This window comes from Stegastes partitus, unplaced genomic scaffold (genome assembly GCF_000690725.1).
Source record: "Stegastes partitus isolate 25-593 unplaced genomic scaffold, Stegastes_partitus-1.0.2 Scaffold59, whole genome shotgun sequence".
In the NCBI taxonomy this organism is placed as follows: Eukaryota; Metazoa; Chordata; class Actinopteri; family Pomacentridae; genus Stegastes; species Stegastes partitus.
The window spans coordinates 66339-82162 of NW_007577790.1; the positions used below are offsets into that span (position 1 = coordinate 66339).

At 39.9% G+C, this 15824-nt stretch overlaps 1 protein-coding gene across 1 annotated transcript; it reads left to right on the plus strand.

Moving 5' to 3' along the window:
- The first annotated feature begins 774 nt into the window (after positions 1–774).
- sec62 (SEC62 homolog, preprotein translocation factor) lies at positions 775–15810 on the plus strand. The gene is made up of 8 exons (XM_008275782.1): positions 775–846; positions 8355–8463; positions 9455–9560; positions 10093–10282; positions 10807–10902; positions 10992–11052; positions 11150–11269; positions 12685–15810. Exons 1-8 carry the CDS (start codon positions 811–813, stop codon positions 13239–13241), a joined length of 1275 nt encoding a protein of 424 aa, XP_008274004.1. The 5' UTR covers positions 775–810; the 3' UTR covers positions 13242–15810.
- The last annotated feature ends 14 nt before the right edge of the window (positions 15811–15824 follow it).

A 15824-nucleotide genomic window follows, 5' to 3' on the forward strand; every position in this document is an offset into this window, starting at 1 on the left:
ATTTTGAGTTATGAGGCACTAAGAAGGTCCTACGGAATTTGTATTTTCTTTTTTTTCATTTTACACCTTAGTCTTTGTCTGATTGTAGCTTTCTGAATCATGTTTTTAAGTCTCATTTACCTGTAGGCTAACATAAGGACCATAGAAATCATGCTGGTATTATTTTACAATTAAATATTGACATATTTAAGTGTTTTCAATTTGGATGTTTACTACTTTTTTTGTTGTTGTTGCATTCACTGGATTGTAAATAAAGCGTTTTTTCTACATAGTAACCCGCAGTACTATTTGGCCTTTACATTAAGGTATAAATACATCATGATCAACAATTTATTAATTATCCTGCACTCAGTGTGATATGAATGTGAAAAATGCGCTAAGTACAGGAAAAAAATGGAGTAACTATTATTTTGCCATCATTTCGCATTTTATCTTCACTTTTTGTCTGAAATTATTTGGTAATATAAAATGAAATGGTACAATCATCAAGTAAAGGTCTGAAGATTCTGAGATGGACAATGCCTCTTGTGTTACGATACTAACAACCCCTCTGATTCAAACGATTCTCCCCGAGATATCATTAAATGGCATTTATTCTGTTACTATTTGTATTATTTATATCTAAATTCAGAGTGAGAACTACCTGAACCGTCCCCGAAGACTAAACATAAATTCAAAGGCTTATCAATAGGCAACAACGTAAAGAGTGCGCATGTTCAGTTTTTCCACCACTGGTGGGTTAGTCTCGCGAGATCTCACACGCTATGCGCGTGCGCACCCTCGCGCACGGAGAAGCTGAGTTGGAGGATCATGGCGGAGCGCAGGCGGCACAAGAAACGGATCCAGGTAACATCACTTAATTCATGAAAAAATACTTCCCATGCACGTTGATGGACCACATATAAAAGTCAGACGCTACGTTACGACCCGCTGCCGGATCTTTGCTAACGGCAGCATCCGCGCAGGAGCAGCTAACACACGGCAGATGATGGCTAACGGTGGCTAGCATTAGCTGGCTAGCGACAACAAATGTTAGTATTTGTATTTTGGTGAGACGTGCCTCATGTCTCATTGTCTCCATTAGCAGCAACACTTACACGCTGGTTGGGACTTTACAATGGCGTTAGTCTACTGTATACCAAGGTTCCTCTGTAGTCATTTTTCATTTTCATTGTGACTGAAGTGACTGTAAAGGTTTGCTGGCTAAGCTGCGTCAGCTTTAACAAGGCGTGTTTACATAACGTGAGGAAATCTGTGGGAATTTAATTAAAGAGTCAACACAGGACACCTCGATACAACTCTGTGCAATTAGCTGCGAAGTGGTGTGGCTACAGGAGCGCTTTAAAGACATTAGCTTAGATTTCAGTCAAAGCAACAGTTTATAAAGTGGCTACAGGTTCTTTCGACTTCTAGAGCACAAAAATACCTTTTAAAATCATTTTTACTTATTCCTTTTTTGGGTCCCGTACTTTTTCCAAAAACAGTAGGCCTCCCTGATGTGTTTGAACAATCTTAGTCGGACTCTGGTCAAAATTCCCCAATGAGTCACCTGAAAAGAAATGAAGAAGACATGAACAAGTACTCATCTAAACTCAACATTGTTGGATATTTGTAAAATCCAGAATAACTGATTTTATGCGTGTAGTTTTTATGTCCCGATCTCATACAATACAGTAGGGCTACACGATACTGGAAAAACATGATATTGCCATATTTAGTTTTTTCTGTGATATATATTGCTATATGAAATGAAATACAGGAAAGTTTTACCAATGATTTCATTAACCATCTAAAAAAAAGCATCATCCTGCAGTAATTGGGCTGTTTTTGTAGGGGAGTGCATCTGCATAGAGGATAAACCTGATTAAAGAAAAGCTTTATAACACAACAACAAAACATTTGGAACCTTTCTTATATAGTGCAGCATGACAAAATTTTTGTTTTTTTGTTTTTTTTTTTTGCTTTGGATTGCATTCAGAGCTGGCTTTGCACTTGCGTCCTTATAACTGACATTGTATTCCTTTTTGAAACCAAGTCTTTGTTTTCAGTGTTTCTCTCCTGCTCATCCTTCATTTTGATATGCACACATAAAGTGTTTTTTTTGTTTGTTTTTTTTTAATCTATGCATCCAAGAACTTACACCAGAGAAATTGTGTTTTATCCAACAAACTTGTCCTGCAGATTAGTCATGGAAACTGATCACAAACTGTGCAGAAATTCTTTTGGTATCAAGCACCAAAAAAAGTTGTGGCATGATGTGTTTTAGTTCATTTGCCTTGCTTTACATTTTACTTCCTGTGATGTGACAGTTCCGCACACATTGCAATGTTGATCCTTATATAAACAAGTTTTAATCAGGTTTTGAGTTTGTTGCGTGATTACACCCGAAAGGAGTTAAAATAAAAAGTAATCACTAAGTCAGTATTCTGCTAACAACATCATGTGAGACTCATTTTGATATCCATCATCGTGCCACAATGTAGTTCAAAAATGTAATGCTGGGGAAGCTTATAGCTGGAAAGGGGAAAAAAAACATATAACATGTTGCTTGTCTTTGTTCCTTATTGGCAGTTGCATTTTCAAGCTGCAGTTTGATTGACATCCAGTAGTACAAAATGGTTAAGTATGTCAGTTATTTCAGTACACACTGTATACAGTCGTATGTCACATGGTGTTTGGACACAGCAAAAGTGTCCTACAAAGTCGTGGAGTAAGCTCAGCAGAACTGTTTTCACTCCAGGTGCTGTAACTGTAGTTGTATGAAAAGGTTGAAGTTGCTCACGGAAAGATTTATCAGACAAATATGATAAGCTCAGTCATCAATCTATTGGATACACATGAAGGATGAAAAATTTAGGAAAACTATCTAATTGCAATTTTTGTGACAGATATTGTGATTTTATTGGTGATGTGGTTTTCAGTTTCTTTCAATATTCACTGTGTAATACATTTGAAATGTGATGGAGCATGACTGTGAGATATGCTCTAAAGTGTGGCTGTTACACTTGCGTCTGTTTCAAATCCATATGTGAAAAAATTCATAATCAACAAATGAGGAATTTCTTGATCCATTTGCATCACAGTTTAAACCCTGGGTTAGATGCACTGCATAATGTATATCATTAATTGAATCCTTTCAATTTGCCAATCACATTGCTTCAGTTCACGATTTAGACTTGAAAACGACGCCTAATACCTTTCAATGCAGCAGCTCCACAACAAAGTCTACCTCCATGAAGATGTTAGTCTTATGGTCATTTTATAGACTGTAGTTTGTGATCCTGTTCAACTGATACTTCACTATATTGTGAGGTGTTTCTAATATTTGACTGCTTAATTTACGTTTGTATAACTTATTAAAGTTCAGCTGCGTTGCAACATATGTGGTTTATGGGCCTGCCACGACTAAAGCACACTTGTCCTTTGCCGTTGTAATTCCACACATTACACAACAGGTATCTCCTGTTTTGACACAGTTCCTCTGTTTTTCAGAGCTATTGATTTTTTCCTTTGTAGTACTTAGTACATCGAGATAATTCTCTAATTCAATGGGCTTGAATTTAATCATACCTTAAATCAGTGAGGTACTACTCAATTTTAGAAAGGCCTCTTATTGCACTGCAGTGCAACAGCACTCAAACTACAGCTTCCAAACTGAACATAAAATTGATTTAGCACCTCTTCAAAACAGCTTCAACTTTGTAGCCTTCATACCGGAAGGATTTATTTCAGGGCTTTTGTATTTGTGTTCATTTTAGTTTGTTTTTTCTAATAAACCGCAGCGCTCTACACATTTGAGTTTAGCTACATAACAACATATACGGTCTCCTTTATGAGTGAATCACAAACAAAGACACGTCTTGAGATTATCACTCTACATTGCACAAAATCTTTTTGACATGAACTTGATTATGCAAATGCCGTTTTCCATAGTGCTTCACAACATTCAAGGGTTCAATTGTGTTGTGTATATAGGTAAATGTATATACAGTGCTGTGAAAACCAGACACTTTGTTTCAGAAATAGCATTTGTCTTTGACAGTTATTCTAAAACTTCTGCAAGCATATCAGTAAAAGGCTTCACAATTTATCATTATTTTATTCCATAACAAAGCAAAAGACCACTGATGAGGGGAAAAAAATGGAATCAACTGTGTGGGGGTATAAAACTGGGTGCGAGGTATAGTCATACTAAAGGTGAGGCTAATTAAGTTTCAAAAACCACAAGTTAGTTGTCCTGCATCACCAAGATCTCTGACAGGCAGATGGTTAGGAGCAGATTCCAGATGGCTGCTTTTGTTCTGAAGCACAAAGAAACAGGCAAGCTAGATGACCAGTCCAGTCCAGCCAGTGAATGTCTTGTCTCAAAATTAGAAGATGTCCCTCAGTGCAATTGGCTAAGACCTGGCAGAGCCAGTGGTACCCTGGTACACCATCTACAGTCCAGATAAATCTGGTCTTCATGGTAGACTTGCAGCCAAAAATCTATTCCCATGATGTGGAAATGCAGTCTAGTCACTCACCTGTGCACAAAAACACCAACAAGAACTGGGACGCAGAAAATGGCAGCAGGTGCTCTGGACTTATGGCTCTAACAAAGGGCAGTTTGTTTGCCCTCTTTACTGCAGTGTTTCAAACTTTTGCACAGTACTGTAGATTTAAAGCACCCATGCTTTATTTTCAGTGTGGCACATTCTGCAAATGCGATGGCTGAACAAGACCTGAGCGCTGTTTGGGTTATGGGTACACAGTTAGTAGAGAGACGCTAATCCTCCTGTGATCAAGCTGGGTAGATCATATAGACAGCGACAGGGGCTTTCCGTGTAGCGCTCTCGTGTAACTGAGCTGTGCCACTGATGCCTGCTTCACTAAACAAAGGCTCGTTTGATGGCTTTGTCTTCCTCATGTTGCGCACCGGAGCCAGGTGGACTGGATGAAGCAGCGCTGAATCTCGCTGTGCTGATGCTCTAATTCCCCCTCTGCTGGCATGCAATTCAGAGCTGCTGGCAGGAAGCAGACAGTGCAGATGCTGTGAGAGGGGAAGATAAGTTAGAGAAAGATTTGGCCACCATGACAAATTGTCTAGTTTTTGTTCTAGTTTTCCCAAAGTACACAGAATGCTTCCCAGCCTTTAGAGGTGGAGAGACTGTCAATCTCTTAGATTTCCGTTATTTCGGTTATCTTTGGCATGTCATTTTCTGTGTAGTTGTTTGTCAAGCTGTTTGTTTTTTTGGGTATGTTTGTAAGATGTCACCAGTCCTGCAGACACAACTAGTACCATTTATTGATTTATTGATAAAGCACTGTACAAAATAAGTTAATTAAAAATTGCCCCATTTATATGTATTATGGCGTTGGGTGAGAATCTTACACACTGTAGTTTGTTTCAGCTGTCAGAGATGTTTTATAATGAAGTGTTACTGGCTAAATGAAGGCGTTGGAGACTGCAGTGAAAGTCAAATGTGGACTGTTTAATGGTAAAATTACTGGTAGCAGACATTTAATGAAAAAACCCAAAACAGCAATGTATGTCTACATTTTGCACTCACAATGTAGAGCTGCACTAATTAGCCCAATTTTTTTTGTTGTTGATTAAAAGAAAATATGCTGACAAATATTTTGATTCAGTGAACTGTTTGTCCAAGTTTAGCTTTTGTGTAGCTATTCTTTGTTGTGTAGGATAACAAATGACATATTTGGGGTTTTGACTGTTAATATAAAGGAGCTTGAAGGCACAACTTTGGGAAGTTGAGAGGGGAATCTTTCATAGTTGTTCAGTGTTTTATAAGATAAACAAATAAGTATGAAACTATATGGCAGCTTCACAACTATTTGTGTTGCTGCTCCAATAAAATTATAAAAACTGATTCTTCAGCTCTGATTGCCACTTCTGTTTTGATGAAGCAAAAACTGACATCGTCTAAAAAAATCCAACACAAATATATTGGTGATGCTAATGAGGGGCAAGTTTTTGGAGTGAGAGTCATAGAGCTGGTGACATTTTGTAATGAGGCTGAAGTTTGTTGCTGTATTGACAAAATATCATATACGACCTTTAGAGTAAAACCGAACGTGCAGTACAACAGCACGGCAAGTTAGTAGCACCAGTATCTTGCCCAGCAGTGGTGGGCCAATAGAGGCCCATGGGAGGACAAAGCCCCACAACGAGAGCTGAAGTCGGCACCAAAACTTGACATAATATCTCATAAATATATTGTAGGTAGCAGTGCACACAAAGGTGGTGTAAATCCTAAAGTATATAACATTTTGAAAAGCCGATCACCACATCTGTAACTGACCCTCCACTGAGCATGGCTGAAAACTGCTCCATGATTATTAGGTGCTTGTGTTGCGTCTAGTTTTGTCGGTGTTCCTCGTAATAACATTCTCATGTTGTCCTTGTCACTGATTAATGGTGAGTTTATGCGATATATCAATGAAGTATTTTTCCCTTCTTCTGTTGGCTTACATCAGATGTGTTTGAGTGGATTGATTTTTTTTTTTTTTTTTTTGGCCTTTCGTGCCTTTATTTGAAAGTGTGGTGAAGAGGGGGACAGCAAAGTGGGGGAGAAGAATGGGGGAAGGACCTGCTGCAAAGTGTCATGAGCCGGATTCGAACTCACTACCACTGCATCAGGGACTTTAGCCCCTGTACATGGGACACCAGCTCAACCAAGTGAGCTATCGCGGTGCCCCTGGAGTGGATTGATTTTAAACAAAGTATTGATTCTGGATTTAGGAGACTGTGAGGTAGTTGGCTGGTTCAAACTTCTCGTTCAATGTCTTTGGCTGTTGCATCTTTTTTTTGTGTAATTTAATGGAATTTACACAAGATGTTGAGAGTTACAATATGTATAAATTTAGTTTGTTATGAGATCTACAATTTGATCAATTCTGTGAATTATCCAAAGCAAGATGTAGCTTAAAGATTCGCTCTTGGCTGTCTATCTGTAGATCAGTGCCAGCATACAGTATGTCCCTCCTCACATTTCTGCAAATACTTTATTATATCTTTTCATGGGACAACACTGAAGAAATGACACTTCGCAATGATTTCAAATGGTCAGTGTACAGCTTGTTTAACAGTGTAAATTTACTGTTCCCTCAAAATAACTCAATACACAGCCATTAATGTCTAAACCGCTGGCAGCAAAAGTGAGTACACTCCTCACATTTCTGCAAATACTTTATTATATCTTTTCATGGGACAACACTGAAGAAATGACACTTTGCAACGATTTCAAATGGTCAGTGTATAGCTTGTTTAACAGTGTAAATTTACTCTTCCCTCAAAATAACTCAATACACAGCCATTAATGTCTAAACCGCTGGCAGCAAAAGTGAGTACACCCCTAAGTGAAAATGTCCAAATTGGGCTCAATTAGCCGTTTTCCCTCCGCGGTGTCATGTGACTTCGTTAGTGTTATGAGGTCTCAGGTGTGAATGGGGAGCAGGCGTGTTAAATTTGGTGTTATCGCTCTCACACTCTCTCATACTGCTCAATGGAAGTTTAACATGGCACCTCATAGCAAAGAACTCTCTGAGGATCTGAAAAACAGAATTGTTGCTCTACATAAAGATGGCCTAGGCTATAAGAAGATTGCCAACACCCTAAAACTGAGCAGCAGCACAATGGCCAAGACCATACAGCGGTTTAACAGGACAGGTTCCACTCAGAACAGGCCTCGCCATTGTCGACCAAAGAAGTTGAGTGCACGTGCTCAGCGTCATATTCAGAGGTTGTCTTTGGAAAATAGCCAAATGAGTGCTGCCAGCATTGCTGCAATAGTTGAAGGGGTGGGGGGTCGGCCTGTCAGTGCTCAGACCATACACTGCACACTGCATCAAATTGGTCTGCATGGCTGTCATCCCAGGAGGAAGCATCGTCTAAAGATGATGCACAAGAAAGCCCGCAAACAGTTTGCTGAAGACAAGCAGACTAAGGACATGGATTACTGGAACCATGTCTTCTGGTCTGATGAGACCAAGATACACTTATTTGGTGCAGATGGTGTCATACGTGAACCAGGAAACTAGGTGAGGAGTGCAAAGACGTGTGTCTTGCCTACAGTCAAACATGGTGGTGGGAGTGTCATGGTCTGGGGCTGCATGAGTGCTGCCGGTTGTAGGGAGCTACAGGTCATTGAGGGAACCATGAATGCTAAAATGTACTGTGACATCCTGAAGCAGAGCATGATCCCATCCCTTACAAAAGTGGGCTGCAGGGCAATATTCCAACATAATAACCCCAAACACACCTCCAAGACAACCACTGCCTTGCTACAGAAGTTGAGGGTGAACATGATGGACTGGCCAAACTCATGATGCTGATTTTTGTTTGTGTCATCCTGCAGGAGGTGAGCGAGCCCACCAAGGAGGAGAAAGCGGTGGCCAAGTACCTTCGATTTAACTGCCCCACCAAGTCCACGAACATGATGGGCCACCGAGTGGACTACTTCATTGGTTAGTACTAGCTGAACACAACTTCGGGACTGTGTGGAGAGATGACTGTCCAAACCTGCCCTCTGATGTCCAGCACACACATCGTTGTGTTACTGAATAGATTATCGGTTGCATTTGATTTCATGTTTCTGCTGCAGTTTCATTTGCAGACCTGAACCTCCCACACAGTATTTATATGTGTCCTGTTCTGTGGCACAGTGGGAGCCATTGTCAATTTAGGGAAACACTGTTTACTCAGTAGTTGTGGGTGGAACAGGGTCAGCCTGCAGAGGCCAGCAATTACGATCATCACCATCACATGACCTTTGCTTTCAGCCCCAGTATTTCCAGTCAACAATCTCAAAGCAGTTACAGTCATCATTTTTATTATGATAATGTGCTAAATAACAGTGTGTCTCTTGAAATGATAAAACCTGCAGAGAATTATCACCTGAATCTGCAACCTCTTCTCTACTTTATCATTTATTTTAGCTTATTGTTTATACATTAACATTTTTTGTTCACTGGTATAATTCCTGGCTGCCTGCTGCAGTCTTTTTTGGAGAACACACACTGGTAAACACATCTGTGTACTGGAGCTGAACAGATATTTTTCTCTGGAGTTGTTGGAGACTAAAAACAGCTACAACGGAGTGACTGTTGGACTTTTATTCATCAGCTGGTCACTTATAATATTACTGTTTAACTGCAGTGTTTGAAAATAAGCAACAAGATCAGCACATAAACTTCACAGCTTGTTTTCGCTGTCTCACAGTGGCCCAGCATCAGTGATTGCCATTTTCAAGTTAAAATTAGGAAATGCTACCTTATTACAACACTGGTACCTGTTGGGTCTTGTATTGTGTGAATTCATTATTAGATTAGATGTGGATGAACTGACAGAATGTAAAATGTTTCACAATAATCATGTAACCGTCAGTCGTAATCGCTGCATGGTAATTTGACACAAGGCCTGTCCTGCTCAGTCTGTTTTCTGTCTCTCTACATTTAGCCTCAAAGGCTGTGGACTGTCTGCTGGACTCCAAGTGGGCCAAAGCTAAGAAGGGAGAGGAGGCACTCTTCACCACCAGGGAGTCGGCGGTGGATTACTGCAATAGGTCAGCTGTGTAACACACTTTGCTACACTTGTGACATTTGTCATGAGCAGGAATTTACTACACAACAAGGTATCTTGGTATGTAGCACATAATCTGCCAATATAGCTGCTATCATATGGACCTGCAGCCAGCCATCCTTTTTGATTCGTGGTGAATGTATTGACTTTTACTTCTTGACTTATTTATTTATTTATTTTTTGGTCCATTAAACATAATACAAAAATAATGAAAACCACATATGAGAAGCTGGAACTAAAATAATCTCTTTGCATAATAACTAAAAATATTAAATAAATGTCAAACAAGATGCTGCCTAATTGAGTGGCAAATCATTATACTTTAACTTAAATGAAATCTAAATTATCTTCTAAAATATCTTTCAGTCTTGCGGAGCAATTACTCCAGAAATGTTTGCATTTAACGATAAAGTTAAGATGTCAAAGTCTATGAGCATTTTGAGCAGTAATGCTCTAAAATAAATTATTGTTTGTGGCCCTTCGTAATCAGATGTTTTTTTTCCCCTCTTTTGTAGACTCCTAAAGAAGCAGTTCTTTCACCGAGCTCTCAAGGTGATGAAGAAAAAGCCAGAGAAAGATGCCAAGAAAGAGAAAGAGAAGGAGAAAGCAAAGGGTGACAGCAGCAAAGAGGAGGAGAAAAAAGGGAAGAAAGAGAAAGAGAAGAAGAAAGAGTCTGAGGTTGCTGAAACTAAGAAAGAGAAAAGTGTAAGTGACTCAACACTATGATCCTCTGAAGACAAAACTCCTCAGATTATATCTGAAATTATGGCACAGTAAGAAATGTGATAAACACATTTGTATACATTCAGATAATAACAGGACATCAGTTGCTTAAATGCTCAGATCTACTGTCAGACATTAGTAAATTTCTGCTGCTTTAACAGAAGCACAAACTCCACCTGACTGACTGCAGCTTTATATGTTTGCTTTGAATTGCCTTGACCCAGCAGAACTGATCAGCCTCCTAACCTGACAGTAAAAGGGTGGTATTGACTCTGCTCTCTGAGTTTGAAGTACACGTAGAGACAGATCTTTAGGAGTCCTGGAAAGAAGTACAAAGTCATGCGTACATGATGTCTGATCTGCGTCAGAAAGAGAAAGCATGACTAAGTGTAAAGCTTACAGGTCACACTGACAGCAAAAGGAACAAAGGTTTGGTCTGTAGTTTCTTTCTGATCACATTGCCACTACAGAAAGTGACTGATAATTCTTTTTATTTTACTTGACAGGATGACAGTCCTGGAACCCCCAAGAAAAAGAAAGAAGTGAAGAAGAAGTTTAAACTGGAACCTCACGAGGATCAGCTGTTCCTAGATGGAAATGAGGTTAGTATGTAGACAGAATCATTACATACAAAAAAAGAGTTTGTGATACTCAAACCGATGAAAAACCAGTGCATGTTTCTCGTTTGTAGGTGTATGTGTGGATTTACGATCCTGTCCATTTCAAGACGTTTGCTATGGGTCTGATCCTTGGTGAGTCAGTGGGTTGAAAATCTTAAGTGAACTTCTGCTGAACAAGAAGTGACCGGAGGATTATCTGACACCAGTTTTACTTCTTTGTGTCTCACAGTTATTGCAGTGATAGCAGCCACTCTGTTCCCGCTGTGGCCAGCAGAAATGCGTGTTGGAGTGTACTATCTAAGTGTTGCAGCCGGCTGCTTCGTGGCTAGTATCCTGCTTCTAGCTGTCGGTGAGTACTGAAGGAAGAAGCAGCCACTGGCCCCTTGAAATGTTTAAAAGCTCCTACATCACTTCTTCTGCAAAACTAAAAACAAAAAAAGCATACTGTATACCCACACCGTTAGAAAGGTATTCATTTAACTATTTATTTATTATTTCTAATGACTTTCTTACCTGGAACCCCTCTCCATTATAATGCTGTCTACTAATTATCTCAATATATGAATTCAAAAAAGGGGGATTTACGGGCCGCCGCTATAGCTCACCTGGTTGAGCTGGCGTCCCATGTGCAGGGCTACAGTCCCCATGTGGAGGTCATGAGTTCGAATCCCGCTCATGGCCCTTTCCCACACGTCCTCCCCCCATTCTTCTCCCCTACTTTCGTCTGTCTCACTTCACGATCAAACAAAGGCCAAAAAAATAACTTAAAATAACTTGTCTTCCAATAAGGATTCTCTCTGTAACGTAAAACTATAATAATGACATTATTGCAGCTGTGGACTTATTTTAATTTTGTTAATTGCATTTATCTTTTGTGAAGATTTCTGTTGAGTTAAAACAAGACAACTTCTTTCAAATGGAGGCATTTCACAATGCCCCCCCTGCAACCCTACAGAGGATAAAGCGGTGTGTAGATAATACTATAAGGATGGATGGATAATCATACAAGTGTTTTATTGGCTGTTCAGAGCAATCAGACAGTGAGTGCATATGAAGCAAAGTAAGAAGCTCACTGTGTGAATGAATGCACACTCTTACACAAAGCTGTTTGTAGGTGTCACAGCCTGCAAAAAAGCTCTGCCTCATACCTGTATCCAATCTAGACATTCGCGACCAACTTAAAAGAGAATGAGGCACCATCTTTGAATGCATAACGAATAATCACAAATAATCAGATATTAAGCTCATCATTGAAGTGATGCAGTGATGTAGGTATCAGAAAAGTAAACGTAAAACTGTCCTTTCTGTGTAAGGAAACCACCAACATGGCTGCATTTGTTGTTTGTTCAAAGGACATAGTTAATAATCAAGACTGTAAAAATCACATTATTTAACTTATGTTCTGTTCTTAAAATAAATAAAAGAGACCAAAAGTATGGGGAAGCAATGACAGCATTATTCCTTTAATATGACAGTAATACAAGTACAGGTAGCAGCAGCCTCTTCTCTGTTCCAGTGCATTGAACTCAATATGTAGGAATGAGCTACAGCTTTCTGGATATTATTTGACAACATAATAGTAGAATGTAACATGCAGTTGGTTTTAAAACTACTTCTATGCATACATGATAAACATCTAGCTAATTAGTAGTTAGATGTCCGACACGCTGAAAAAGTCTAGAAAGTTTTGAGATGGAAAACATGCAGGGTGCCTGTGTTTAAAGCTGTAAAAATTGACTGATGGCCTTTCTTTCCTCCCCTCAGCACGCTGCATTCTCTTCCTGATCATCTGGCTGGTGACCGGCGGGCGCCATCACTTCTGGTTCCTCCCCAACCTGACAGCAGACGTCGGTTTCATTGACTCGTTCAGGCCTCTCTACACTCATGAGTACAAAGGACCGCGGGCGAGCGACAAGAAGGGCTCAGACAAGACGGACGAGAAGGACAGTGGCGCCTCCACCAAGGCTCAGAAGTCAGACAGCGATGAGAAGTCGGACAGCGAGAAGAAGGACGGTGACGACGACGAGGAGGAGGAAGAAGAGGAGAGCAAAGAAGCAGGACCAGAGGACAGTAAAGAAGCAGAGGGAGAGGAAATGGAAGACCGCCACTCAGACACAGACAGCGACCGCCGGGAGGATGAAGGCTCGCAGCACAGCAACGGAAACGACTTTGAGATGATCACCAGGGAGGAGCTGGAGCAGCACACGGAAGAGGAGGAGGAGGAGGAGGAAGAAGAGGAGGGAGAGGAGGAAGATGAGGAGACACAAGAGAGGAAAGAAGGGGGTGGGAGTGAAAATAAACCCCAGACTGCAGAAACATAAACTTAATCGAGTCCCATTACTCTCTACTTCTCTCTGTCCTTCCCTCCCTCCCTGCTGTGATCCCAGGACCTGCTAGTCCGGTCTCTCTGAGCTCGCTGAGGCCGCGCACAGGCTCCATCTCTTGTTGTTGAGATCTTCCACTAAACAGTACCGGGATAGATGCAACACTGAAATGTTAACAGCTTACGACAGTGGGGAAAGATGTTTAAAAAGAAGCCTTATGGTGGATCAGATTCCTCCCACCCAAATGTTATTTATGGTAAAAATGAAACTGCCGCCGGACACGTTTGCCTGAGGAACCCATCAGACCAGAACATCTCTGATGGAAGGTCGCTGGTTCTTTGTCTCGTTGGCTCCTCGTGTCATGATGTTACTTTGTCTTAATTCAACTCAAGTTATTTTTATCACATCCCATGTCACTGACTAAATTTGGATGTTTTGTATGTGAGGTCAGATCCAAATGATACAGAAGATTGATGATATTAAACTGACCGTAATAGATGACGATGCTAGTTTCTTTGCTCCTTTTTTGTTTTACATAACTGTCCTTTGAGCTCCACACTGTTAGTATAATCACAGGAGTTACGGAGAGACCCCCCCATTCTTTCTTTTTTGTGGTATTTTGGTGAGCCAGCTATGCCAGGAGCACACGTCCCATCCAGTCTGATAGCTTTCTCAGGCAGAACTGAAAGGAAAATGACCAGCGTGTCAGATTTGAAACCTGAACTGAGTAGGGTGGACCAAATCCTGTAGTTTACGCAAAGAAAACTAAAAAAGAAACTGACCATAATGTGGCTGGATTGAGTGTTTGGACAGCAGAGTAGTACGGCTCTTTGAGGTACTTCCCATTTTCTGTTTTTTTTTTTTAATGGCTTACGATCATAGTGCAATCCTCTAAACACATTGTGGAGTACTTCTAGTTCATTTTTAATAATGTGGAACTCATATTTAAGAGTAAGTGTAATCAACTGGGACACAGCTGGTGTACTTAATTTTCTTTTTTTTAGGAAAAGATTGCGGTATTTGCTGTACAACTAAAACTAGAATGTTGACTGAATTATTTGCAAACTGAACCAGATTTAAAGTAAAGCAAACTAGTGCCAAACATAGCTAATAACGATGTTCTGCATGCTTTTAACATGGAGTGTGAAAGCGGGGGGAGGGGGGGCGTTTTGTGAATTTGTTCATTTTTGTTACCGCAGTGTCAAACTCATCAAAACTTTCACATCTTTGGACGAAATGAACAGAAAAAGCACAGCACAAGGTTGTTAGTGTGCAGCTACACGAAGATTTTTGGTCTCAATGAAACCGTTTAAAGGTGTTCGCACTAGACTCCCATCCAAACCAGTCCTGTCTAGTCTCACACAAGCCGTTGTGTGAAAATAGTGGGTGTTTTTTTTTTTTGTTTTTGTTTTTTAAATTAAGCTCCACTGACCAGTCGAAGCTGGCAACAGTGTAACCGAGGTCCAAGCTGTTCCTTCACATTATTTTCTGGCTAGAAATGTCTTTAGATGCTCTTTATAGTCATAGCGAGGATAATATTTAAGTATAAATAATAGAAATGTATCATTTATATATGGATTCTATCAATATATCAGATATATACATACAGTACACGGTCTAAAAAACTATGAAACAAGCTTTTGTCCTTTTCTTTTGCATTAGGTGTAATTTTATTCCACAGAGCGTCTATTTTTGTTTTTATATGATCAATAAGTGTACTCATTATTTAAAGGTAACATCTGGGATTAGAAAACAGTGGGTTCTACTAGATATCAGCATTTTTTCCTTTTTGTTTTGTCATTTGCCTCTTAATGTTAACTGTGTGATCTGGTTGGTTAATTGTGCACTGCCACATCACTAACGTCTCACTAACAACAGGCAGTCATTAACCTGAGGTTATAAAGCCAGTGGCTTGTGTAACACTGACTGCAGCTCGCCAGTTCCAACACAATCTGATGAAATAATGTTTTAATATATTCCACTCAGCTCTCTGTACAGTTGTTTTGTTTCGCCCTAAAACAACTCCTCCTTTAGACTGTATTAAGTAGTTTGTTTCTGTCTGCTGTAATCCCACTGAGGTTTGTAGCTCTCTGACTTTCGAACTTGTGCACCACCATGTTGTTGTCTTGTTTGTTTTTCAGTGTCTTTGTTTTTCTTTTCTTCCCCAAACGGGCAAAGTGCATCTCTGTTTACTGAGTTGCCAGTGTGCCAGTGGCTGTACTCTGAATATTGGCATAACCATTTTACAAAAGAGAGAGAAAAAAAAAAGATTCTCCCAGTTGTTCTTGACTGTTGCACAGTATCGGTCTGTTGTATATTGTAGTATTATTACTCTCTATGCTGCTGCTTCTCATCACACATTTCTGGGGGAAATAAAAGTGAAACTGTAAAACATCCATGTTTTATCTCTGGTCAAAAACCATGTCTTTTGATCACCTAGTTGTCCACATTTGGATCGATATCATTCTCAAGACTGTCTCCTGAAATGTTGGGAGTATAATTTAATAAAATTGGATGTCTGGAAATATATCTGTATCTTATCATTGCAATAAAGATATAGAAAGCACACGAGTATTGTGA

Coding starts and splice junctions, on each gene's coding strand:
- sec62 (XM_008275782.1), top strand. CDS start 811: ATGGCGGAGCGCAGGCGGCACAAGAAACGGATCCAG. Junction 10,283..10,806: donor AAACTAAGAAAGAGAAAAGT/GTAAGTGACTCA, acceptor TTTACTTGACAG/GATGACAGTCCTGGAACCCC. Junction 11,053..11,149: donor TGCTATGGGTCTGATCCTTG/GTGAGTCAGTGG, acceptor TGTGTCTCACAG/TTATTGCAGTGATAGCAGCC.